This window comes from Pleurodeles waltl, chromosome 8 (genome assembly GCF_031143425.1).
Source record: "Pleurodeles waltl isolate 20211129_DDA chromosome 8, aPleWal1.hap1.20221129, whole genome shotgun sequence".
Lineage (NCBI taxonomy): Eukaryota > Metazoa > Chordata > Amphibia > Caudata > Salamandridae > Pleurodeles > Pleurodeles waltl.
Window position 1 is genome coordinate 313,051,377 of NC_090447.1, and position 21,116 is coordinate 313,072,492.

The window sequence follows — 21,116 nt, forward strand, 5'->3', positions numbered from 1 at the left end:
CCTTCGGAGTCTGAGTCTTGGATCGAGAAGGTACCTTCCTCTTCCTGTTCCTCGAACTCCCGTTGGGCTGTCGGTGCGGACGCCATTTGAAGTCTTCTGGCTCGACGGTCTCGGAGTGTTTTTCGGGACCGGAACGCACGACAGGCCTCGCAGGTGTCTTCGCTGTGCTCAGGTGACAGGCACAGGTTGCAAACCAAGTGTTGGTCTGTGTAGGGGTATTTATTGTGGCATTTGGGGCAGAATCGGAACGGGGTCCGTTCCATCGGCGTTCCTCAGCACGCGGTCGGGCCGACCAGGCCCCGACGGAGGATCGAAAAACTACCCCGAAGGGCACCGGAGCTCTTCGATCTTCGATGCGGTGTTGAATCTAAGTACGCCGATCCCGAACGCAACAATACCGACGAAAATCTTCCGAAATTAACTATTTTTTCCGTTCCGAAACTCGGAGCGACAGGAACACGTCCGAACCCGATGGCGGAAAAAAAACAATCGAGGATGGAGTCGACGCCCATGCGCAATGGAGACAAAAGGAGGAGTCACTCGGTCCCGTGACTCGAAAGACTTCTTCGAAGAAAAACAACTTGTAACACTCCGGCCCAACACCAGATGGCGAGCTATTGCAGAACATGCGTATCTACAGCGACAGATGCCATCGAACATGTAATTATTTAAATATAAACAATGATAATCAAGTTATATTAAAACTATACTTAAAATAACATTTAAGTATAATATTAAATAATGAGATAAAAAATTCTAGACATAAAACTTAATACATTTTAATACACATTAAATTAAGGAAATTATGAAGATTTGTTTTTAAATTTATTCTCTACGTATTATTCTTAAAGGCAATAAATATATTAAAACAAGTAATTATTTAATATATGTTTAAGTTAATGAGCTGTAACATTTATTTCATTTATTCCAGATTTAAAGTAAATATCTAAAATTATTTCACATTATTCCATGATAAGGTAGTTTTTAATTTTAAGTTGATAAACTTAAATAGTTTTCCCTGTTCTTTACCATAACCACAACTAAGTCTGTGACCACTTGGGTTAAATTAACTAATTGACCCATGAATAGATCAGGAATGGTTCTTTGCCAAAGCTATTTTGTGTAAAAAACTTGTACTTAGCCTCAAAGATGCTTAGATGATGACATTCCAGCAAGAAGTTGATGCACTGATTTTTTTGGACGAGCTTTTTTAGAGTAAGAATGGATTTGGAGAATCAGAGACCTGTCTCTGGATTATATACACAAAGCTTATTTCCATTTTAAGTCATGATTCTCAATGAAGACATAAAGCAGGACAACACCTGACATCTCAGAAGAAAATATTAAGAAACTACTTAGGTGCAATTTAGCATCCAGGACCTGTCTCAGGGTTATATACACAAAACTTATTTCCATGGGAAGGAATCATTCACTTGCAGAAATTCAGGAGTAAGTCAGGAGTGGGGCACAAATGTAGGTTACTATCTTGCATGATACAGCAACACATAGATTTATCATACTTCCAAAATAATGCACAACTTTACAGCACATTTACATAAATACAATGACATTTATCACTGCTACACATACCACAACAATTCACTGCAACAACATTACAACACATCAAATTAACATACATTAACACCACACTCACATATACATTTTTTTACTATTCCTTTGCACCACCCATCCCTGAGGCGTAAAAGCACCTTACTAGCCCTACACACCATCCACGCCTGACCCCAAAATACTCACTATTGTTATACACACCCATAACTGTATACAAAACCCTCCTTACGATCCCTGTACACCATCTTTTGCTCAACCCTAAAACACCTAATTACCCCCAATAAACCACTCGTCGCATGCCCCTAAATATTCCTCACCAGCCTTGTAAAACAGCCATCCTTGTGCCCTAAAAACTCCTTACTACACATTAAACCCAGTCATGGGTTACAGTTGGTGAGCAGATTTATGAAATCCCTTAGGCTAGGGTTAAGATGAGGGATAGTGGAAATGTAGGAGAGGCGATCACACATATTATTGAGCTGCTATAAAGGCAACTGAAATCATAAAGAATCTGAAAGGCAGGGTGCCATTGCCGTCTGCTCCTGATAATCCAAAAGCAAATACAGTATGCTGCCATGATGGTTTATCACTCTTACCATGGTTCCTGCCTGCTCAAAGACAGCAAATATGGCTGGACGGTAGGGGCTAATTGGTTTATGGGTTTGTGGACCGGTTGTTTAGAGTCACCTGTCAACAAAACCCTGGCAACACTAACAACATTGTCAACAAGAAAACAGTACAGTAAAATATCACCTTCACCATTCCTTCTTCTCCAGAAAGAGCCATAAAAATTGTGACAATCTCTAATCAGTAAAAATAGGGAAATGAATCACTGGCTGACATGAACAGGGATGTAAATTATGGCAATGCATCCTCTCACACCTATGCTTGAAGACACCGACATCAAAGCTGGACAGTCTCATGCCGAACTGACAAAATGTTTTACCAGCTGATATGTGATAGCTCCATCTAAACCAAATTAAAATTAAAATATTTAATCTATATAAAATAAACCTTAATATTGTGAAAGTATTCACTTGAACATTCAAATTTACCTACCGTTTCTATTCTTGGCTGCTAAATAAATCTTCTTTAACCCATCTTCTAATGCAGATAGTTTAATTCCGGATACATTATTGGAACGATCCCTCAGCTGGGCAACTATTAGGGCCAACTTAAAGAACATAGAAATCAGCATTTCAGATAAAATGAAGAATAAAAAACTGGAGATTGTTGAATCGCATAGCTGAACTTCCTAATAGCAGCACATATAATGAGGCCCTCTGAATTACTAAAAAATAAGGATGGCACTGGATTGCCTTGCTACCTTTAATGTTATACAGTGACAGAAGCTGAACAACAAAGACCCTCATTTATGTCTACTCCTACTGAAGACCACTTTTAGCATTAGGTTACATACTCTAAGAAATCTCTTAAAAGCTCAGAAGAAATCTGTGGATGTCCATAAAGTTGTGGAAAACTGTGGAACTTCCATAAATGTCTAGTGGGCTGGGAGACAATTCCCATGCCAAATATAAATGTTGGTAACTATTCTTAAATCATTTAGGGTAGATGGAGGGCAGTCAGCAAATCTATTGATCGTTATGCTTTTTAGGAATGCCCTTTATGACTAGCTAAGAGTAAAATATTGCACCCAAAATAGTAAAATCTGCATTTTGGTCATGTGAACATAAAAGAGCTCATTACATGTAAAAACGTACTACTTAGATCAAGCAATAACAATGGCAATTCCTATAGTGACACAATTAACGCTAAGATGATATATCAAATGCAAATTATCATTACAGCACCATAAAAGTAAAATCTCTGCAGGTTAATATGAATCTTCCAAAAGATATCATTTAAGAGTCATCCTCAATACATGTCAGGTAAAATATTTTGATGTCCAAATGTGAAATACATTTTACAATTTTTAAAATGAAATTTCTGTTTTGACCTGTCAACTTGTTAATTGTTCCATAAGTGAAACAAAGCTAGAATTACAATTAGAAGTAAATAAGTGAAGAAGATAAAAACTAAATATCGCAAAAGACATATCAAAAGATTATAAAATAACCTAAAATGGGAGGCAATATATAAAGCTGCAATTATGGAAAATTATAGTCCTACATTGGGCTACTTTGTTCAAGAACCCAAAACAAACTGTCCTCAAATCCCTTGAAAAATGATTCGGACAACATATAATATATAACCACATGTTAACCTCATTCGGTGTCAAAGTTGAAATGATGAGGCAGTATCTTCCCCCCACAATTTAGGAATAGTTTTTTTTATATAACCATTAAAGCTGTTACTAGCCAGTGGGTTCAGAAAGTTTGGTCACGTAATAATACTGTTCAAGTCAAACCATTTTCATTGCACATTGAACACCAACTGGTTTCCACATGGGGATGTCATTTCCTATATGATCTATGCATTGATTTCACCATTGCAATTTTCCCATTTGCAAGTGATTGCAAAACAACCGATCACAAAGCATTTTGCTTTCCACTGTGAGGGTTTGTGAATGAAAAGAAAAATATCAATAGCTATCAAGAACTGATCCAACTTTTGGGTCATTTGGAGTCTAATTATGGCTTTGCAACATAAAAAAACATTGTTTGATATTAGAGAAACCATCTGATCGCTTGTGCCTCAGCTCTACTGAATTCTCTGGCACATGGGAAAAGGATTAACACCAGCATTAAGTATTATACCAATACACATTTACTGGAGAAAAAACTTAAAAACAAATGATTACACAGATTTAAGCACAAGTCAAAACAGATTTTTATTTGTCTGGCTTAAATGCTCAGTGCAAGTGAATCGGACAATGTTGGACATGGCCCTTTCTTAGAGGATTTTCCTACAACATTTTACATTTTAATCCTGTTTTCTTGCTGACTCTCTTTGTGTGACCTTAGGGTTCTGAGCATTTTGCCCCTTGACTGCAGGTGGGAAAGCACGCGCCACGAAGCGGGGCATATGTGATTGATTTAGGTGCTGTACCCAGGAGTGCCCTGTAAAAAGGTACACCAAATGCCCGGGCTGGGTACAGCCTACCACCAGAATAGCCTGTCAAACATGAATCAGGCCCGCCACTGCAGGCCTGTGAAGGTGCAGTTGTGCTTGCACTTAGGCTTGCATGACTCACTCCTTAGCTATCCCTGAGTGGGCCTTACACTAGCCCTAGAGAATCCCCTGAAGGGTGAAACAGGTGCTAAATGAAAGGCTGGGCACACACCGGTTTTCCATGCCCCAGTAGTGAAGAACCCACACGCGTGCTTCCCTACCTAGGAGAGCAGCTCTGCTCATAGGTTTGGCTGATACTCTGTTAGTGGCCTTGGGACACTGGGCACTTTCCTACTGTAAGTACAGTGTAAAAGTGTATGCACCCTTCCTACACCTGTTAGGAAGTGGTGCGTACCAGTGTGTACGCAAATGCACCAAGGGTGTTTTTCACACATCTGCTAAGCCTGCCATTGCAGGACTCAGTGTGCAAGCTTTCCCCATGGTGTTGTAATCACGTGTCCAGCCTGCCATTGCAGGCCAGTGTGTGCGCACTTGCACCAAATGTGTTTTTAAACATGTGTCCAGCCTGCCACTGCAGGCCTATGTTAGCGTCATTGTGTGTATGCTCTTCCTATAAGGCTAAAATGGGGGACTGATTGAAATCACTCCAAACTGAAAAAGTGGATAGCAGTGGAGCAGTCTCATAATGTTTTCTATCATTGGATTTGCAATGACTAACCCCTTCCAGTAGTAAAGGGGGGGTTGTCATTAATAGCATAGGAATGACACTACAGTGGGCATTTCTCTGCTCTAAAATTCGTTGTGTGCATTTATACTTGGATGTAATCCACACTGGAGGCCCACAGCTGTGCATTTCCCAGTGACAGCTATAAACATTGGGCATGCAACTGAGACGAAAGACTTCTCCCCCTTTGAGGGCCTGGCTAGATAAACTGGAGGGAGAGGTTTTGACGCATGGCCTCTGGGAAACAGATCATGGCCCCACTAAAGATTAGGATCTGAATTCCATGGCCCCATTGCAGACAGGACTAAAATGTAGGGGAGACTTCTGTGGTTCAAAGGGAGAACCTCTGAACCACACCCAACTTCAAAGGTACACTACAGTAGAACTATTGGTGCCATTCTACAGTGGGGTAGAGATACACTTGTGGGGACGTGGGACCAGGGAACCTGGTCCGCGTGGTGCACACTGCCAGAGCAATGTGTTGTGCATAAGGAGGATTACTGCTACTGGAAGCGACCACGCTTCCGTTCTGAACAGTGGCTGGCCTGGGCTGACTCTCTGCTGCTGTGTGGCACCCTGAAGTGTACTCACCAAGGGCATGTTGGTTTGTCCCTGTTTTCTTGTGGAGGTCCCAGGGACTTCAAAGACCTCCCATATGGGACCAACACCGACTACTTGTGACATCTGGAGAGCGGTGCCCACATCGTCTGCTGAATCCCAACTGAGGGTGTGGGGTAAGTGTGGAACTAAGAACTGTGCTTTGAGACCTGATTGCCTGGTGCGGAGCCCAAAACGCAGTGCTTGCATCTAAGGAGTATTGCTCCCACATCGTGGGGTCTCAATACGCATAAGCGTCTTGTTGGTGATGAGCAGATTCACCAGTTGTGGGATCCTGGGTGTAGGAAGGTAGCCTCTTTCTAGCCTTGTTACCCCCACTTTTGGCCTGTTTGTGAGTATATGTCAGGGTGTTTTTACTGTCTCACTGGGATCCTGCTAGCCAGGGCCCCAGCGCTCATAGTGAAAACTATATGTTGTCAGTGTGTTTGATATGTGTCACATGGATCCTGCTAGCCAGGACCCCAGTGCTCATATGTTTGTGGCCTATATGTGTTTCCTGTGTGGTGCCTAACTGTATCACTGAGGCTCTGCTAACCAGAACCTCAGTGTTTATGCTCTCTCTCTGCTTTAAAATTGTCACTGCAGGCTAGTGACTAATTTTACCAATTCTCATTGGCACACTGGAACACCCTTATAATTCCCTTGTATATGGTACCTAGGTACCCAGGGTATTGGGGTTCCAGGAGAGCCCAATGGGCTGCAGCATTTCTTTTGCCACCCATAGGGAACTCAGACAATTCTTACAGAGGACTGCCACTGCAGCCTGAGTGAAATAATGTCCACGTTATTTCACAGCCATTTTCACTGCACATAAGTAACTTATAAGTCATCTATATGTCTAACCCTCACTTGGTGAAGGTTAGGTGGCAAGTTACTTAGTGAGTGGGCACCCTGGCACTAGCCAAGGTGCCCCCACATCGTTCAGGGCAAATTTCCCGAACATTGTGAGTGCGGGGACACCATTACATGCGTGCACTGCACATAGGTCACTACCTATGTATAGCGTCACCATGGTAACTCCGAACATGGCCATGTAACATGTCTAAGATCATGGAACTGTCCCCCCAATACCATTCTGGTATTGGGGGGACAATTCCATGATCCCCCGGGTCTCTAGCACAGAACACGGGTACTGCCAAACTGCCTTTCCGGGGTTTGCACTGCAGCTGCTGCTGCTGCTGCTGCTGTCAACCCCTCAGACAGGATTCTGCCCTCCTGGGGTCTGGGCAGCCCCGGCCCAGGAAGGCAGAACAAAGGATTTCCTCTGAGAGAGGGTGTTACACCCTCTCCCTTTGGAAATAGGTGTGAAGGGCTGGGGAGGAGTAGCCTCCCCCAGCCTCTGGAAATGCTTTGACGGGGACAGATGGTGCCCATCTCTGCATAAGCCAGTCTACACCGGTTCAGGGATCCCCCAGCCCTGCTCTGGTGCAAAACTGGGCAAAGGAAAGGGGAGTGATCACTCCCTTGACCAGTACCTCCCAGGGGAGTTGCCCAGAGCTCCTCCAGTGTGTCCCAGACCTCTGCCATCTTGGATTCAGAGGTGTAGGGGGCACACTGGACTGCTCTGAGTGGCCAGTGCCAGCAGGTGACGTCAGAGACCCCTTCTGATAGGTTCTTAACTCTCTTGGTAGCCAAACCTCCTTTTCTGGCTATTTAGGGTCTCTCCTCTGCGGAATTCTTCAGATATGAATGCAAGAGCTCACCAGAGTTCCTCTGCACTTCCCTCTTCGACTTCTGCCAAGGATCGACCGCTGACTGCTCCAGGATGCGTGCAAAACCGCAACAAAGTAGCAAGACGACTACCAGCAACATTGTAGCGCCTCATCCTGCCGGCTTTCTCGACTGTTTCCTGGTGCTGCATGCTCTGAGGGCTGTCTGCCTTCACCCTGCACTGGAAGCCAAGAAGAAATCTCCAGTGGGTCGACGGAATCTTCCCCCTGCTAACGCAGGCACCAAAAGACTGCATCACCGGTCCTCTGGCTCCCCTCTCATCCTGACGAGCGTGGTCCCTGGAACACAGGAACTGGGTCCAAGTGTCTCCCACAGTCCAGTGGCCCTTCTGTCCAAATTTGGTGGAGGTAAGTCCTTGCCTCCCCACGGCAGACAGCAAACCTGTGTACTGCGTAATTTGCAGCTGCTCCGGCTTCTGTGCACTTCTCCAAGGATTCCTTTGTGCACAGCCTAGCCTGGGTCCCCAGCACTCCGTCCTGCAGTGCTCAACCCGCTGAGTTGGACTCCGATGTCGTGGGGCCCTCCTTTTGTGACTCTGAGTTCACAGATCTTCTAAGTGCCTGCTCCGGTACTTCTGCAGGTGCTGCCTGCTTCTGCTGGGGCTTCCTGAGTTGCTGAGCGCCCCCCCTGTCTCCTCCTCCAAGGGGCGACATCCTGGTCCTTCCTGGTCCCCAGCAGCACCCAAAAACCTCCACTGCGACCCTTGCAGCTAGCAAGGCTTGTTTGCGGTATTTCTGCCTGGAAACACTTCTGCAACATCCAGCAAGCCGTGGGACATCTTCCATGCAAAGGAGAAGTTCCTAGCCCTTTTCGTTGTTGCAGAATCTTTGGCTTCTTCCAGCCAGAGGCAGCCCTTGTGCACCTTCATCCGGGGTTTCCAGGGATCCTGCTCCCCTGGACACTATCGCGACTCTTGGACTTGGTCCCCTTCCTTTACAGGTCCTCAGGTCCAGGAATCCGTCTTCAGTGTTTTGCTGGTGCTTGTGGTTCTTGCAGAATCCCCCTATCACGACTATTGTGTCTTTCTGGGGTAGTAGAGTAACTTTACTCCTACTTTCTAGGGTCTTGGGGAGGGGTATTCTGGACACCCTTACTGTTTTCTTACAGTCCCAGCGACCCTCTACAATCTCCCATAGGTCTGGGGTCCATCTGTGATTCGCATTCCACTTTTGGAGTATATGGTTTGTCAGTGCTTAATTTGTAAATAAAGAGGTGCCGGTACTCAAAGCCCTTCTCTTAAAAATGAGGCTGCTGTAACTAAATCTGCCAACATGGAATACTGAGGCAGTGTAAGCCTGAAGCCAACTCGGGCCTCTTCAATCCATTTACGGTCACCCCCTGCCCCTTCAGGTCATCCTGCAACTTTCTACTTTCTCCCTTTATGACGCTTTTTAGTTTTTCCTTCTTCCATCTTTTTCATATGTGTCTTTTGCTCGCAGCAAATGCTTGAGGCAGAAGAGTAAGCCCCAGCCCTCACAAATAAGTGCCGGTACTCAGCACCGGAAAAAACAAGCACTGTGGTTTGTGTTGCCCCCTAGACCTATGTTTGCCTATTGCATCCTATTGCGATTCAACATTGTTTGCACTACTTTTCTTACTGTTACTTACCCGTTTTGGGTTTGTGAACATATAATTTGTGTATATTACTTTCCTCCTAAGTGAGGGTATTCTCTGAGATACTTTTGCCATATTGTCACTACAATAAAGTACCTTTATTTTTAGTAACTGAGTATTGTGTTTTCTTATGATATTTTGCTATATGATATAAGTGGTATAGTAGGAACTTTGCATGTCTCCTAGTTCAGCCTAAGCTGCTTTGCCATAGCTACCTTCTATCAGCCTAAGCTGCTAGAAACACCTCTATTCTACTAACAAGGGATAACTGGACCTGGCACAGGGTGTAAGTACCACAAGGTACCCACTATAAGCCAGGCCAGCCTCCTACACTGGGTGGCACAGGTCGCCGAACGTGCCACATATCTCTTGTGCGACACAGGGACCGAGTCACACGGGGTGAACCTCAGAGGTGAGGGCGTACCTGTAGTAGTGCCTAATTCTACCTCGTGGGGCACTGAACATGGGTCTGTGCATGTGACTAGAACTGTGTGGTGCAACCCGTATCAACCCGCACCGGGTGTTGTGCCTTATTTCCAGGGAGGCACGGAAGTTGCATCTTTTTGTTGTGTGTTATCAGAACTGTCTGGTGCAACCCGTATCAGCGTGCACCAGGCGTTGTGTCTCATTTCCGAGGAGGCACAGAATTTATAACTCCTTATTGTGTGTGACCGGAACTGTCTGGTGCGACCCGGATCAACATCCACCAGGCACCCGGACTTCCTGGGAGCAACTCTGATTGACTTGTATCTGATGGGGTGCGACTCTCTTCCAAGAAACTCCCCTGCTACATTCACCCTCACTGTTAGTTCCTTTTGGGCCCTCCTTGCAGCAAACTACTTGCCCTCCTCTGACCTGGAACGGAAGCAGGTTAAGAGACTGCACGACCTCCTACCCCAGCGTTTCACAGAACTGGGATGGTGCTCAAAGGCACATTACTGAAACTATTGCTCTCAGACGCTTCTGCTCTGCAACCTGTTGGTGAACTTCCAGAGTGGTGGCCAAACCCCCCATTTGCCAACAGCTTCCTAATCAGTCCTGCTACCTACCTCCACCTTCTCCCCTGGAATCCTGACTAAGTGTGACCCTGGCCATGACTGGCCTAATATAAGGGGGAGAGTGATTTATCTCCAACCCGTGGGAGTGGGTTAGTCGAGGTGAGCTGAATGGTGGAGGAGGGCTTGGGCTACGGGGTCTGCATTGGCTATCAATTGACCTGCTGGTTATCAGTTGCACTGCATTACGGTGCTGCGTGCATGTGTGTGTGAGTGTGTTACGTACAAACCTGCCAGATAACCGGGGCACAGCATATTGGTGCTGAGTGTGTGTGTGCCTGTGGGAGTGACTGCCTGAGGACCGCTAACGATTGCACCGGCTGGCGGCGTTGTTTTACTAGGTGATTTCTTGCCACCAGAATTGACATTGGTTTTACCTGTCTGGCCTTGGCCTACAGTGTTGCTTAGAAGTGTTGGCATTATCTGTGTGTACACATTTCTGATATCGCTGTGATCTGAGGTGCACCCTAAACTGTGTGGTATTGCATTATAATAATTGCCAGGATGGGCCTAGGGTTGACAATGTTATGCACCACATAAGGGTGCTAGGGGGTAATATAGGATCTCTCCCCAGTGTGCATTCTACTGATGTCATTTTAGCCCGGGTTCGGGCCTAATACTGCTAATAATATTTGCAAGTGTGATATATGCCCAGAAGTTCATGATCTTCATTTTGTACTGATTAATGTGTGTGCTGAATACAATCTTTATTTATATACCACACGTGTGAAGTCTCTTTTGTGACGCTTAGTGTATTAATTGTGGGAGTGCTGGGCCAATGCTTTACAAATTGCCTCTGGCTATCCAAGAGCTAGCCCAGGTTATACTGTGAATGTAATCACCCACCCCTGACAGGAGTGGTAGGTTCTGCCTGGATGGGCCACAGCCACCCAGAACGGGTCGCTTCCAACAAGCAAAGTCTGTCGTTGCCTCACTTGCAATAGCAATTCCACTCTGTGAGAAAGCAGAGAACAATTAAAACTGGAGCAGATTCTCTTTTGTTTCTCTAAACCAGGAGTTTCCCTCATCTTCAACAGTTACACTGGCGTTCTCTAAGTGAACATGTACATAACATTCCACTGCAGACTTGAGGAATCTGCATAATCTTCTGACCACTGAGTCTATGTTAAATTGGGCCTGCGGAACAATGGAGCTCTAAGTCAATAGCACTGAATAAGAGACAAGGATCGGACTCATGGTTACATGTTTTTTTGTAAAAATTAAGACCATGATTATTATTAATCCTGGATTCGTTTCAGCTATGTTTATTTTGCAATATTTATTGGATACCAACATTTTTCATTATTTGCTTTATTTTTATGAATAGCAACACCATTATACAAAATCTTGTTTTTTTCGTTCATGTAGCTTTCATGTATGATTAAGAAAAGGATAAAAAGTGACATAATATTCACCAAGTCGCTTCCTTGATTCCTGGACTCTTTATCATCAATTGGAAATAAAAGAACTCCACCTAACTTCAGATCTGCAGGAAAACAAAACGCCTTTTAAATGAAAGGTCATACTGTTACCTCATATATTAGCATTTGTACAAAAAATATTTAGACCCAGGAAAACATGTAATTAATAATCAATTTACATGATCTGAGGCCAAATCAAAAAAATCTCAGCTCATGTAAAGTTCAATGACTGCTGCATTTTTTTTTTTTTTTAAACAGTTCTTTATTGGCATTTTCACAAATTACAACAGCAAGTCTCATATATGACAGTTACAGCATGGTGTTAGCACTGAGATGTACGATGTTAACTGTATCAGAACCATGACAACAGCTGTCTGGCCGAGGATCTATGGCAGCTTGCTTGACTGCATGTCATTCCTGTGGAAACACGTGACTATGGAAACCATGCACTCGGCATACGTGGTGCGATGTGTATGCAGATTCCAAAACAGTGACATAAAAAAGAACATCTACTAACAATAGATTAGGGCTTTAAAAGTGGGTCTGAGGCGCATGAACATGTTCACCATGTGAACAGCATGAATCTAAGGAGCGCCTGGGTGGGTGAGGGGAGGGGGGAAACTCAGAATATATGGAGCAACTCAACCAGGAACTCCTGGTCAGAGCAGGGGGAGTGCCAACCTAGTCCCAGCACTCCGCGGAGCCACCACTGAGACTGGCAACAGCCAAAGGTTAGCGATTGTCAGCCAGTTTGAGGACATATGTGTCCCAAAGTGTGTTGGCTCCTGCGCCTCCTCACAGCTGCAGGTACCCTGACATGGCATTGGCCTCAGCCACAGCCCATTTATAGACCGTGCAGAGCCAACTATCAACAGCAGGGGGCTAAACTGCCCTTCGGACATGGCAATTAAGCACTTAAACAGGGTCGTGGCCAAGTCTACCAGTTTCATGTGGTGTGTGGTGAATTTTGTCCGTTTGGCAACTTTCAGTAAGCACAATAAAGGATTAGGAGCCAGGTGTATACAGACTACTGTAGAAATGTGTTCCATTAACTGTACACCCACATTCGCGCTAAAGGCAGATAGTCCCAACACCATATGTAAAAAGGTAGCGTTGCGATGGCTGCAGGGGGCACTCTGATGCCACACATGGGATAATACTGTGCAGCTGGTGTGGTGTGAGGTAGGTTTTGTGTAAATAATTGAACTGCATACACTTCAGGCAAGCGTTTCGAGAGACAGGCTTCTTCTGTTCCACCATCATCCCCCACTGCTTGACCGTCAGTGCTGTCCCCAGACACTCCCTCCCACCAAGTCTTGCTGCACAATGTATAGTTCACAGTAGTAGTTTGCAGTGCTGTGTATAGCTTTATGGCTACTTGTCTGCCTAATCCATGTGTGAAAAGCACTATAGCTCATGGTGCAGTAGTGGTTTGGCCTGCCCCCTGTCCAGGAAGATTGGGTTTTAGGCCAGAAAAAGACCAACTCCTAGATCATGTTTGTCTTGTAAGTCCTGAAATGAACATAGAGTCCTCACCATACAAGTCATCTATTTGGGACATCCCTGCTTATCTGCCACAGGGCTGAATCATTTGTTGGTAAAAAGGCCCTTATCGCAGGCACACTCCAAATTGGCGTAAGTTAGCTGCCCATGCTGGATATACCTATGCCAGCATAATTTGCCAACACACACTAAGCTGCCCGGAACTCTGGATGGCACCCCGGACGACAGCACCAGTACAAAACATCCTCACTGTCTAATGCTTCCTGGATCGTCCTGCTCTCCCCCATAGTGTTGCCAGCCAACCAGTGCATGGACCACTGCAGCTGCGCTGCTGCGAAATAGAGCTCTAGGTCAGGAACTCCCAATCCACCCTCCAGCAGTGGAGGCCGAAGTGTGTGGATAGCCACCCTTTTATGGGCACCTCCCCATATCAGATCAGGCTCCAACTTCCTCAACTTGTCAAAAAAATTACCTGGTCGGCAACATGGATATTGCCGCAAAAAGTATAGGAGCCGCAGAAGAATGAGCATCATAGCTACAGAGGCTCAGCCTATGAGTGCCGGGGCAAGCACCTCCAAATGCTTAGGGACTGATGCAGCAACGTCAGGGCCCTGCCATGTTTGCCATCCAGGAGATCTCAGACTGTGTTATATACACTGATCCCGAGATATCAGAAGGTTTTGTTGCGCCAAGGCAGTTGTCTGGTCCCCTGCCGTTCATCGAGGTCCACCCGCTCACGGGAAGATGCAAGACTTCCCCCAACTGATCTTGAGTCCTGTCACTTCGCCAAACTGTTCTAGCAAATCATCCAAAGCTGGCAGGATGTGCATGTGATCACATATGTACACCGGATCATCACCCGCGTAGAGGGAGACAGTGTGCCAAAACATGCCTTGCAGTACTCCCCATTCAGGCCCCTTAGTTTGTAACAGTGTGGCGAGGGGTTCCATAGCCAGTGTAAAAATGACAGGCAGCAAGGAGCACCCTTGACGGGTAACTCTCACAACTGCAATCTGGCACGATCTCTGGTCCCCCGTGCTCACCCTGGCTCTCAGCTCTGTGTAAAGCAATCTGACCCACCTAATCCCTAGTGCCTCCAATACAAGCATCAAATAGGACCACCTGAGCGTATGATATGCTTTCTCATAATCTCTATCTTCTTTCTCCATTTCTTTACCCCCATCTTTTTTTGTATTCCTTTTTACTATCTCATGTGTGCATTGTCTCACAATGTCCTACCTCTTTCTTTATTCTCTCTATTTACTATCCCATTCTTATATACTGTTCCATGTTCCTACTTTCTTTCTCTCCTTTATAGCTTAACTCCGTAGTTGCCCTCCCTCCCAACATCTTTCATGCCATCTTTCACGTTTAACCCTTCTGTTTTTTTTTTTTTTTTTTTTTTTTTTTACTTCTGTTGCCTTCTCGACGCATATATCACCATCCAACCTGTCCCTTTCTCTTCTTTCCTTTTATACCTCATGACAAGCCTTGTGCACAACACTTCTGAAAACAACGTAAGGCTATTGCTCCAGCGTAGTTTCCATTCTGGGTTTACAAGTACTTCCTTGGAACCTGTCTTGCTCCCTGAGCGAACGACGTTTCCCAGGACCCTTCCTGAGGAACAGACTGCAAAGAGCTAAACCCAGGCACACCAAAATAATTCTTTAAAAAAGCCTGTTAAATAAACTTCGGCCAGTGCAGAGCTGACTGGCCCATTCTGACAACTTGGCCTTTGTGCCTTTGCACTGGCTGCAGCAAATATACCCACGCCACTGATCACAGAACAGGAAGGCACTCCCAAAAGCCCAGGCCACACTAACCTCTACAATCCTCACAAGTTAATGGGGCATGCAACTTTGCTCAGAGTCAGGTGCCCCTACTGTTGCTGCTCCTAAAAGGCCCTCATCCACACCTCACCCCTTGTGATGACTATAGAAGAGGAACACATGTGGTTGTTTGACTCTTGTATTTACATAGTGCTTAATACACTGGACAGAGTTGTAATGTATTCTGATTTGCATTGTGATTCTGAGTACGTCTTTGGACTATATGGTTGAATAGGATGTTGGCTGTACGGTACCCAATATGAAACGAGTTGGATGTGGTGGATGAAGTTCAAAAACATGATTCAAACACGGTTCTGTAAACATCGCTGCACAAAGTATGAGGTGCTGCAGAGCATGTGAAAATTGACATAGCATTTAGATAAAACAATACAATACTTTACTTTGCCAAAGCTTTTTTATTTCCATTCTTCATTAGTGTTTTAATTTTTTTGTCATCCTTGTGTGTTTAACTTATCTTTAAGTTACAGTAATTGAAAGCCAATAGTAATGTTCCTTTGTAAAAATAAGGATCATAACTTCTTGTGATGTACATTAAAATGAAAAAAGGGTACACCTGCCTGCAAAGAAGCACTGGCAGAGCTCTAGTAAAATTAAATTATATGGTTAATGTTTTTAAATTTTGTTTTTTTACTACAAGCATATTGCTGTTTAGGCAGTGGAATGTTTTTGAACAAGCTTGCAATACAAAAAATAATTAAATAAAACAGCAACCACGGTACCAGCTTGCCAACTCCTCATTAACTGTTTAATCTCATGTCAATGAAACAACTTTCTATTCGAATATTTTAGTGTTACTGATGCATTTACAGGTAGATAAAATCATAGATGCCGTTAATGCAATTTTATGATATAATAATGATTAATAAAAATGATTTGAATATACTCCTTTAGAAAAAGTGAACTCATTTCCTAAAGTGGCTTGAGCTGAAAATAAACTGTAGTCCAAATACATAGGTAAACAACTCTGTTTTGTAAAATACGTTAAGAAACAAAATTCAAATAATATTTAACAGACTGTTCGGAAATGCACCTCGGGGGTACTCGTTTATTGATTTTGATCAGTCGTCACATGCTTGTCATTTTTTCTTAATCTCTTTCAGCAGTCAGAGCACTGCAAGTTCTCTATTTTGAGACATAATGCAGTTCTTTTACCTATCTTGAAAGCTCTTCATCCATTATGTTTATAAACCGTTTCTAAGGTGCACAATTACCACAAGGCGAGTCCCGCAGTGAGCAGAAAGGGTGAGCTAGCTGAGAGACACTTACCGGCAGGCTACGTTCCATTTTTTGAGAAAGGGCTGGTTATTGGCCAGATTGCAACGATTAAGAGGCAGCGATTTCCATTACTTTGTAGTCAAATAAGTAAAGGTGTGGTCACCTCATTGAACTGTTGTGATTTTAGATACTAAGCATAAAGGTACTAAGCAAGCAACAAGAGGAAGAACAGATGGTTCTTCTTGAAGTGTACACTGTACACTAGTATGAAGATAGGTTAGATCAAAAATTGTTTGAGATCTAAGGGTATGAAGGAGATGTATTACGTATACAGACCACAAAGGTTTCCTTCCATTCCTTGGGAACAGAGGATGACAGGACAGATCGACTACAGAGAGCAATTAAAGCAGGGAGGTGAGTCTGCCACAAGACTTATCATAGGTGCAGGATAAAAAAAAAAAAGCAGTGCTGACTATCTCCAAAAGGGAATAAAATTCGTAAGCACCTCTGCTTTTGCTGTCGATAAGTGACTGGCTTCGGCACCGGGATCACCTTTGGAGTGATGCATTGGTCTTCAAGGATGCACTCAAGTTGCAATCAATTTTCTTAAAGAAGAATTCAGAGACTGGAAGGTTGTATAGATAATATTTTGCTACAATGATTAAGAAATTGCCTAAATGCATTAAAGTCCTCTTTGGAGTTCTTACACAACGTAATGTTTGGTATAGATATTAGAAATCAAGGTTGCTATAATCCTTGTGCCAGATGAGCTTCAGAAGCTTACAGGTTTTGCTGAAGCGTGCTCCTCAATGAACCATGTTGCTCCCAGGGACCCTTGGTGTACCATAGTGCAGAAAGTCAGTAATAAATTTGGACTTTGAGGTTTACAGGAAACATACCTACAAAATATGGCCTGGAAAATGAATATGTGAGCTGAATAGCATCTTTACATCAGCATTAGTTTCTAAGAACACTAGCTCTGGCAATTTGTGAAGACGGACAGCTCATGAAGTGTCCCTATCAAGCTAACAAGAATGCAGTTCGATGCGTTCATTTGGGATTCTTTTTTTAAGATACAGGAATCCGCGATTATCTCCTGTACGATTGGTTTGCTTTCCCATCTGTTTGTATATGTATTGGTCTAGCTGTAACAAAAAAAGGATATGATGAAGGAAAAGATTCCTTATTTACCTAACCTCCCAAACAAAATTACATGTTTCACTATGTTAATAACAACAGCTTAAGCTTTCTTTAAATCATGAGCGCCACAAAACTTCAACTCATAAGAGATCTTACTTTAGAATTTACCTTTCATCATTCCTGCCATCTCATATACTTTTTTGGGCTGATCAGATCGCGATTCCAAAGCTGTAAATAAGCCTCCTCTTCCCCAAGAACCAGAATTGTCTGAAATAAAAAGACACAAGCCTAGCTTTATCATCTTACACACACATGTTTGGTATGCTGTACAGCTGGGAAGATGTTATATTTAACAGCAGCATTGAATCTCTGATGCCTATTTTGGGTACTACTGTTTAAAACGTTCAGATATGGCTCGATTACAACTTTGACAATTCCTGATAATATTGATTTACCTTTGCCAATCCTCCCTCCTTAACTTCTCCACCCCTTGTATCTTTGCTGAAGTCTACCTGGGAAACAACTAACAAAGAACGTCTCTGGTAGCCTTTCAAAACGTAGAGCTGATATGTTGCCTCCATATGTCATAAACAATACCAGCGATTTAAAAAAAAAAAACACATACTATTGCAATTTATATTTAGCACTTACATTTCATTAGCATTTGGGGTGCATCTAAATCTACCGTGTTGAGCCCATCTGGGGTTTGCTCCAGCTGCCTCCCCAGTCTTTTTCAGGGGAAGCGAAGGGGGAAAGGTCAGGCGATCAGGCTGACCAGTAATTGTCATACATCATCTTCCTTCCAGAAGAGGTATTTTTCATTCCCATTATTCAACTTTGAGAGAGACAGGATTTTTGCTTATATACCCATTTTGATTCATTATTTGAGGGTTTCATCTCTCTTCTCCCCTCTTCAGTTGCCCAAGACCAAATCAGGAAAGAGGTGGATCTAACCTATGTTTATGTTTAGTTCTGCTTCGCTTGCTCGAGTATTCTATCCATGCAATTCCTTGTCAAGTAGCAGCACCAGGTCCCTGAGGCCCTGAAGACTCATCTTAGTGTTTTTTCAGCCTATAACATCCACATTACTGTCGTAGACCAAGGGACTGTACAATACGTAGTGCTGGTTATCATCTACAGTCTTCTTCTTATTTATCTGGGTTAACTACCATACCTGTGTTTCTGGCCCTTTTAATTTCTCATCCAATTCAATTACCTTTTGAACTGGCAGTGTTAATGCAGTGGTGTCACTACACTCTCCTGTATATTAGTAAATTAAATTTGCAGCTCCTTCACATCTTTGTGGGAGTGGAGTGCTTTGTCAAATACTGTGAGAAATAATGAGCTATTACAAATGATCCTCTGTTACATCTCAAAAATGTCTGTACTCGGAAAAGAATAGTTCTATGAGTGCTGCACACACAGTAGTAAAGGCATGCATGCTATCTTAAATGTTGTATATATAATGTATGAGGCACACCAGACTTAAAATAAATAAATAAATGTTGCAAATACAGAGATAGGGCTTGAAAAGAAACAAAACATATGGTAAATAAATGTACCCTCAATATGACTCTCCCATGTTTGTATGTCCCTGGGCAAATCATTGTTAGTCATAATGTGCACATGGCCAGTTCCACCTGGCCATGGTTTACCCTTGAATTGTGCCTTGCTTTGGAGTAGGGTCAACAAAAGCATGTTATTCTTCTGGTTTGAAATTTGTAATTAAAAGTTACACAGAATACAAGTAGCTTTTAACTTCGTTAGACATACCTACACAGTGAACAATAATTGCATCCTCTTCTTGGACCTTAGGGTGGGTAATATCACCAATGACATAGTTTATTTCGACTTGCTCTTCACTGGCAGACTCTAAATCAAAGTCATTTTCCTCTTCCGATTCCTCTGCAGCATCACTTTCATCTGAAGAAATGCAGGACGACTTATAACCACAAGACTCCCACCACTGCATCCTGGAAATGAAAAAACATATTTCCCCTTGCTTTAAATACAGATTTGAAATCATTACAAACATGACTCATTGAAATACAGTTAACAAACAACAGCAGATGTGCTTCTGAAATTTCTCCCTCCTCGACTCTCCACTGATTATATTGTTATAATGTATTTTCAATTCCCTGATAACTCCTGATAAAGGAGCTGTACATAAAACAGCATAAATAAATAGAAAACAGACTTACAAACAGAAAGGAATATATAAAAATAAAGTACGAGATTACTCACTTCACATTTTTTAACTCTAGATAGTAATCGCCCAAATGCTTGGAACGCACAGCATTCAAATCCTTACAGGAACATATTTTGTGAACCATTCATTTCAGTACTTTGAATCTGCAACATGGCTTTTTTTTTAAAACAGCCACCTGCCCTCTACAACATAAAATGACTCAAAGGCCCTCCTCCAGTGCTACTGTGGAATTTATACAGTGCAGCAATAGAGAACTGTGCTCAAGACAGAACTATGGAACACTAGTGAGGTATGTTCAGTGAAGACATAAAGGGCCTGCTTTAAAAGTAGGATTTAAATTCAGTGACAAATCAACCACAAGGGTCTTCAAAATCTCTAACACTAAGGCAATGAAAGTGAAAAACAAACAAAAAGAGTACCATTGAACATGGGATAAGGTATCCACCATAACAATCTGAAGTAAAACACTAGTGGTCCCTACTAATTACACTATTTAATCCTCCCATGAATACCTTAAGCATAACTACAGATAGGTAACAAAAACACCATCTATCACAGAGTAAATCACTGCAAATGATTCGACTTTATTTTTCTCTGAACCAGTGTTAGACCTGGTTGCCTCACCAGAATATTCTTTTATCCAAGTGATGGTAATAATAAAAAACTCTATACAATGTTAATAGTATAAAAAGTGACTAATCCTTCCATTTATGTCTGCCAATGGAAATACAGGTGATCAGTCTCCATGTCATCTGTCAACTACTTGGTGACAGCAAATACATTGTGAAAAAATCAATGACCCTCTCACAGAATCCTTGGTCACATGAGTTTGACTAGCATGCGTTTTTCCTTCATGCTTAAACAGTAAAGTACTAATGCAAGTTTGGCTCCTGCATTTTATGGACTGTTATTTTACTCTTGAATAGCTAGTGGACTAGAGGACGCATGGAAGAGAGCCTTAGATCTCTATAGGGGTGAAAGCCATGACAAATGTAAACACCTTTTAAGGTAGTTTTATGGTTTACTAGAATGGTCCTTGCAGATTTGGAACCCTGTTAAGAGGTCGGTGTCATCAGAGTTGTAAGGAAACCCTTTCCCTAGGCTGTTTTTGTTGATGCAAAGCCTCATCTACAGGCCTCATGCATCAGCGGTGACCTGACATCATATTTATTAGGCAAAGACTGAAGATGAGACCTTGGTCTGAAACTCACTTTTACATCTTCTAAGGTTTTGGTGTTTTAAGATGCCGTAGGCAGTTACTTCAGAAGCTATCTCTAGCACTCACAAAATACCATTTCTCAATGTTTATGGACTTTGCATTCTACCCTTTATTGAGGCAGGTTAAAAATTAAAACATTTTTATTACTTTGGGGTGATTGGCTGCCTGTCATCCATTTCTGTACCAATGGACCAATAAGGCACATAATCACTTTC

The 21,116-nt window shown here is 43.1% G+C and overlaps 1 protein-coding gene across 1 annotated transcript in view; it reads right to left on the reverse strand.

Annotated features, from left to right (window-relative positions):
- CHD1L (chromodomain helicase DNA binding protein 1 like) overlaps positions 1-21,116 on the reverse strand; it is a 228,787-nt gene that overhangs the window by 46,457 nt on the left and 161,214 nt on the right. The window contains exons 18-21 of the mRNA XM_069204150.1: positions 19,247-19,446; positions 17,642-17,740; positions 11,760-11,830; positions 2,629-2,743 (exon numbers count right to left, since the gene is read on the reverse strand). Coding sequence (XP_069060251.1) covers positions 2,629-2,743; positions 11,760-11,830; positions 17,642-17,740; positions 19,247-19,446 — 485 coding nt within the window. The remainder of the gene's footprint in view (positions 1-2,628; positions 2,744-11,759; positions 11,831-17,641; positions 17,741-19,246; positions 19,447-21,116) is intronic.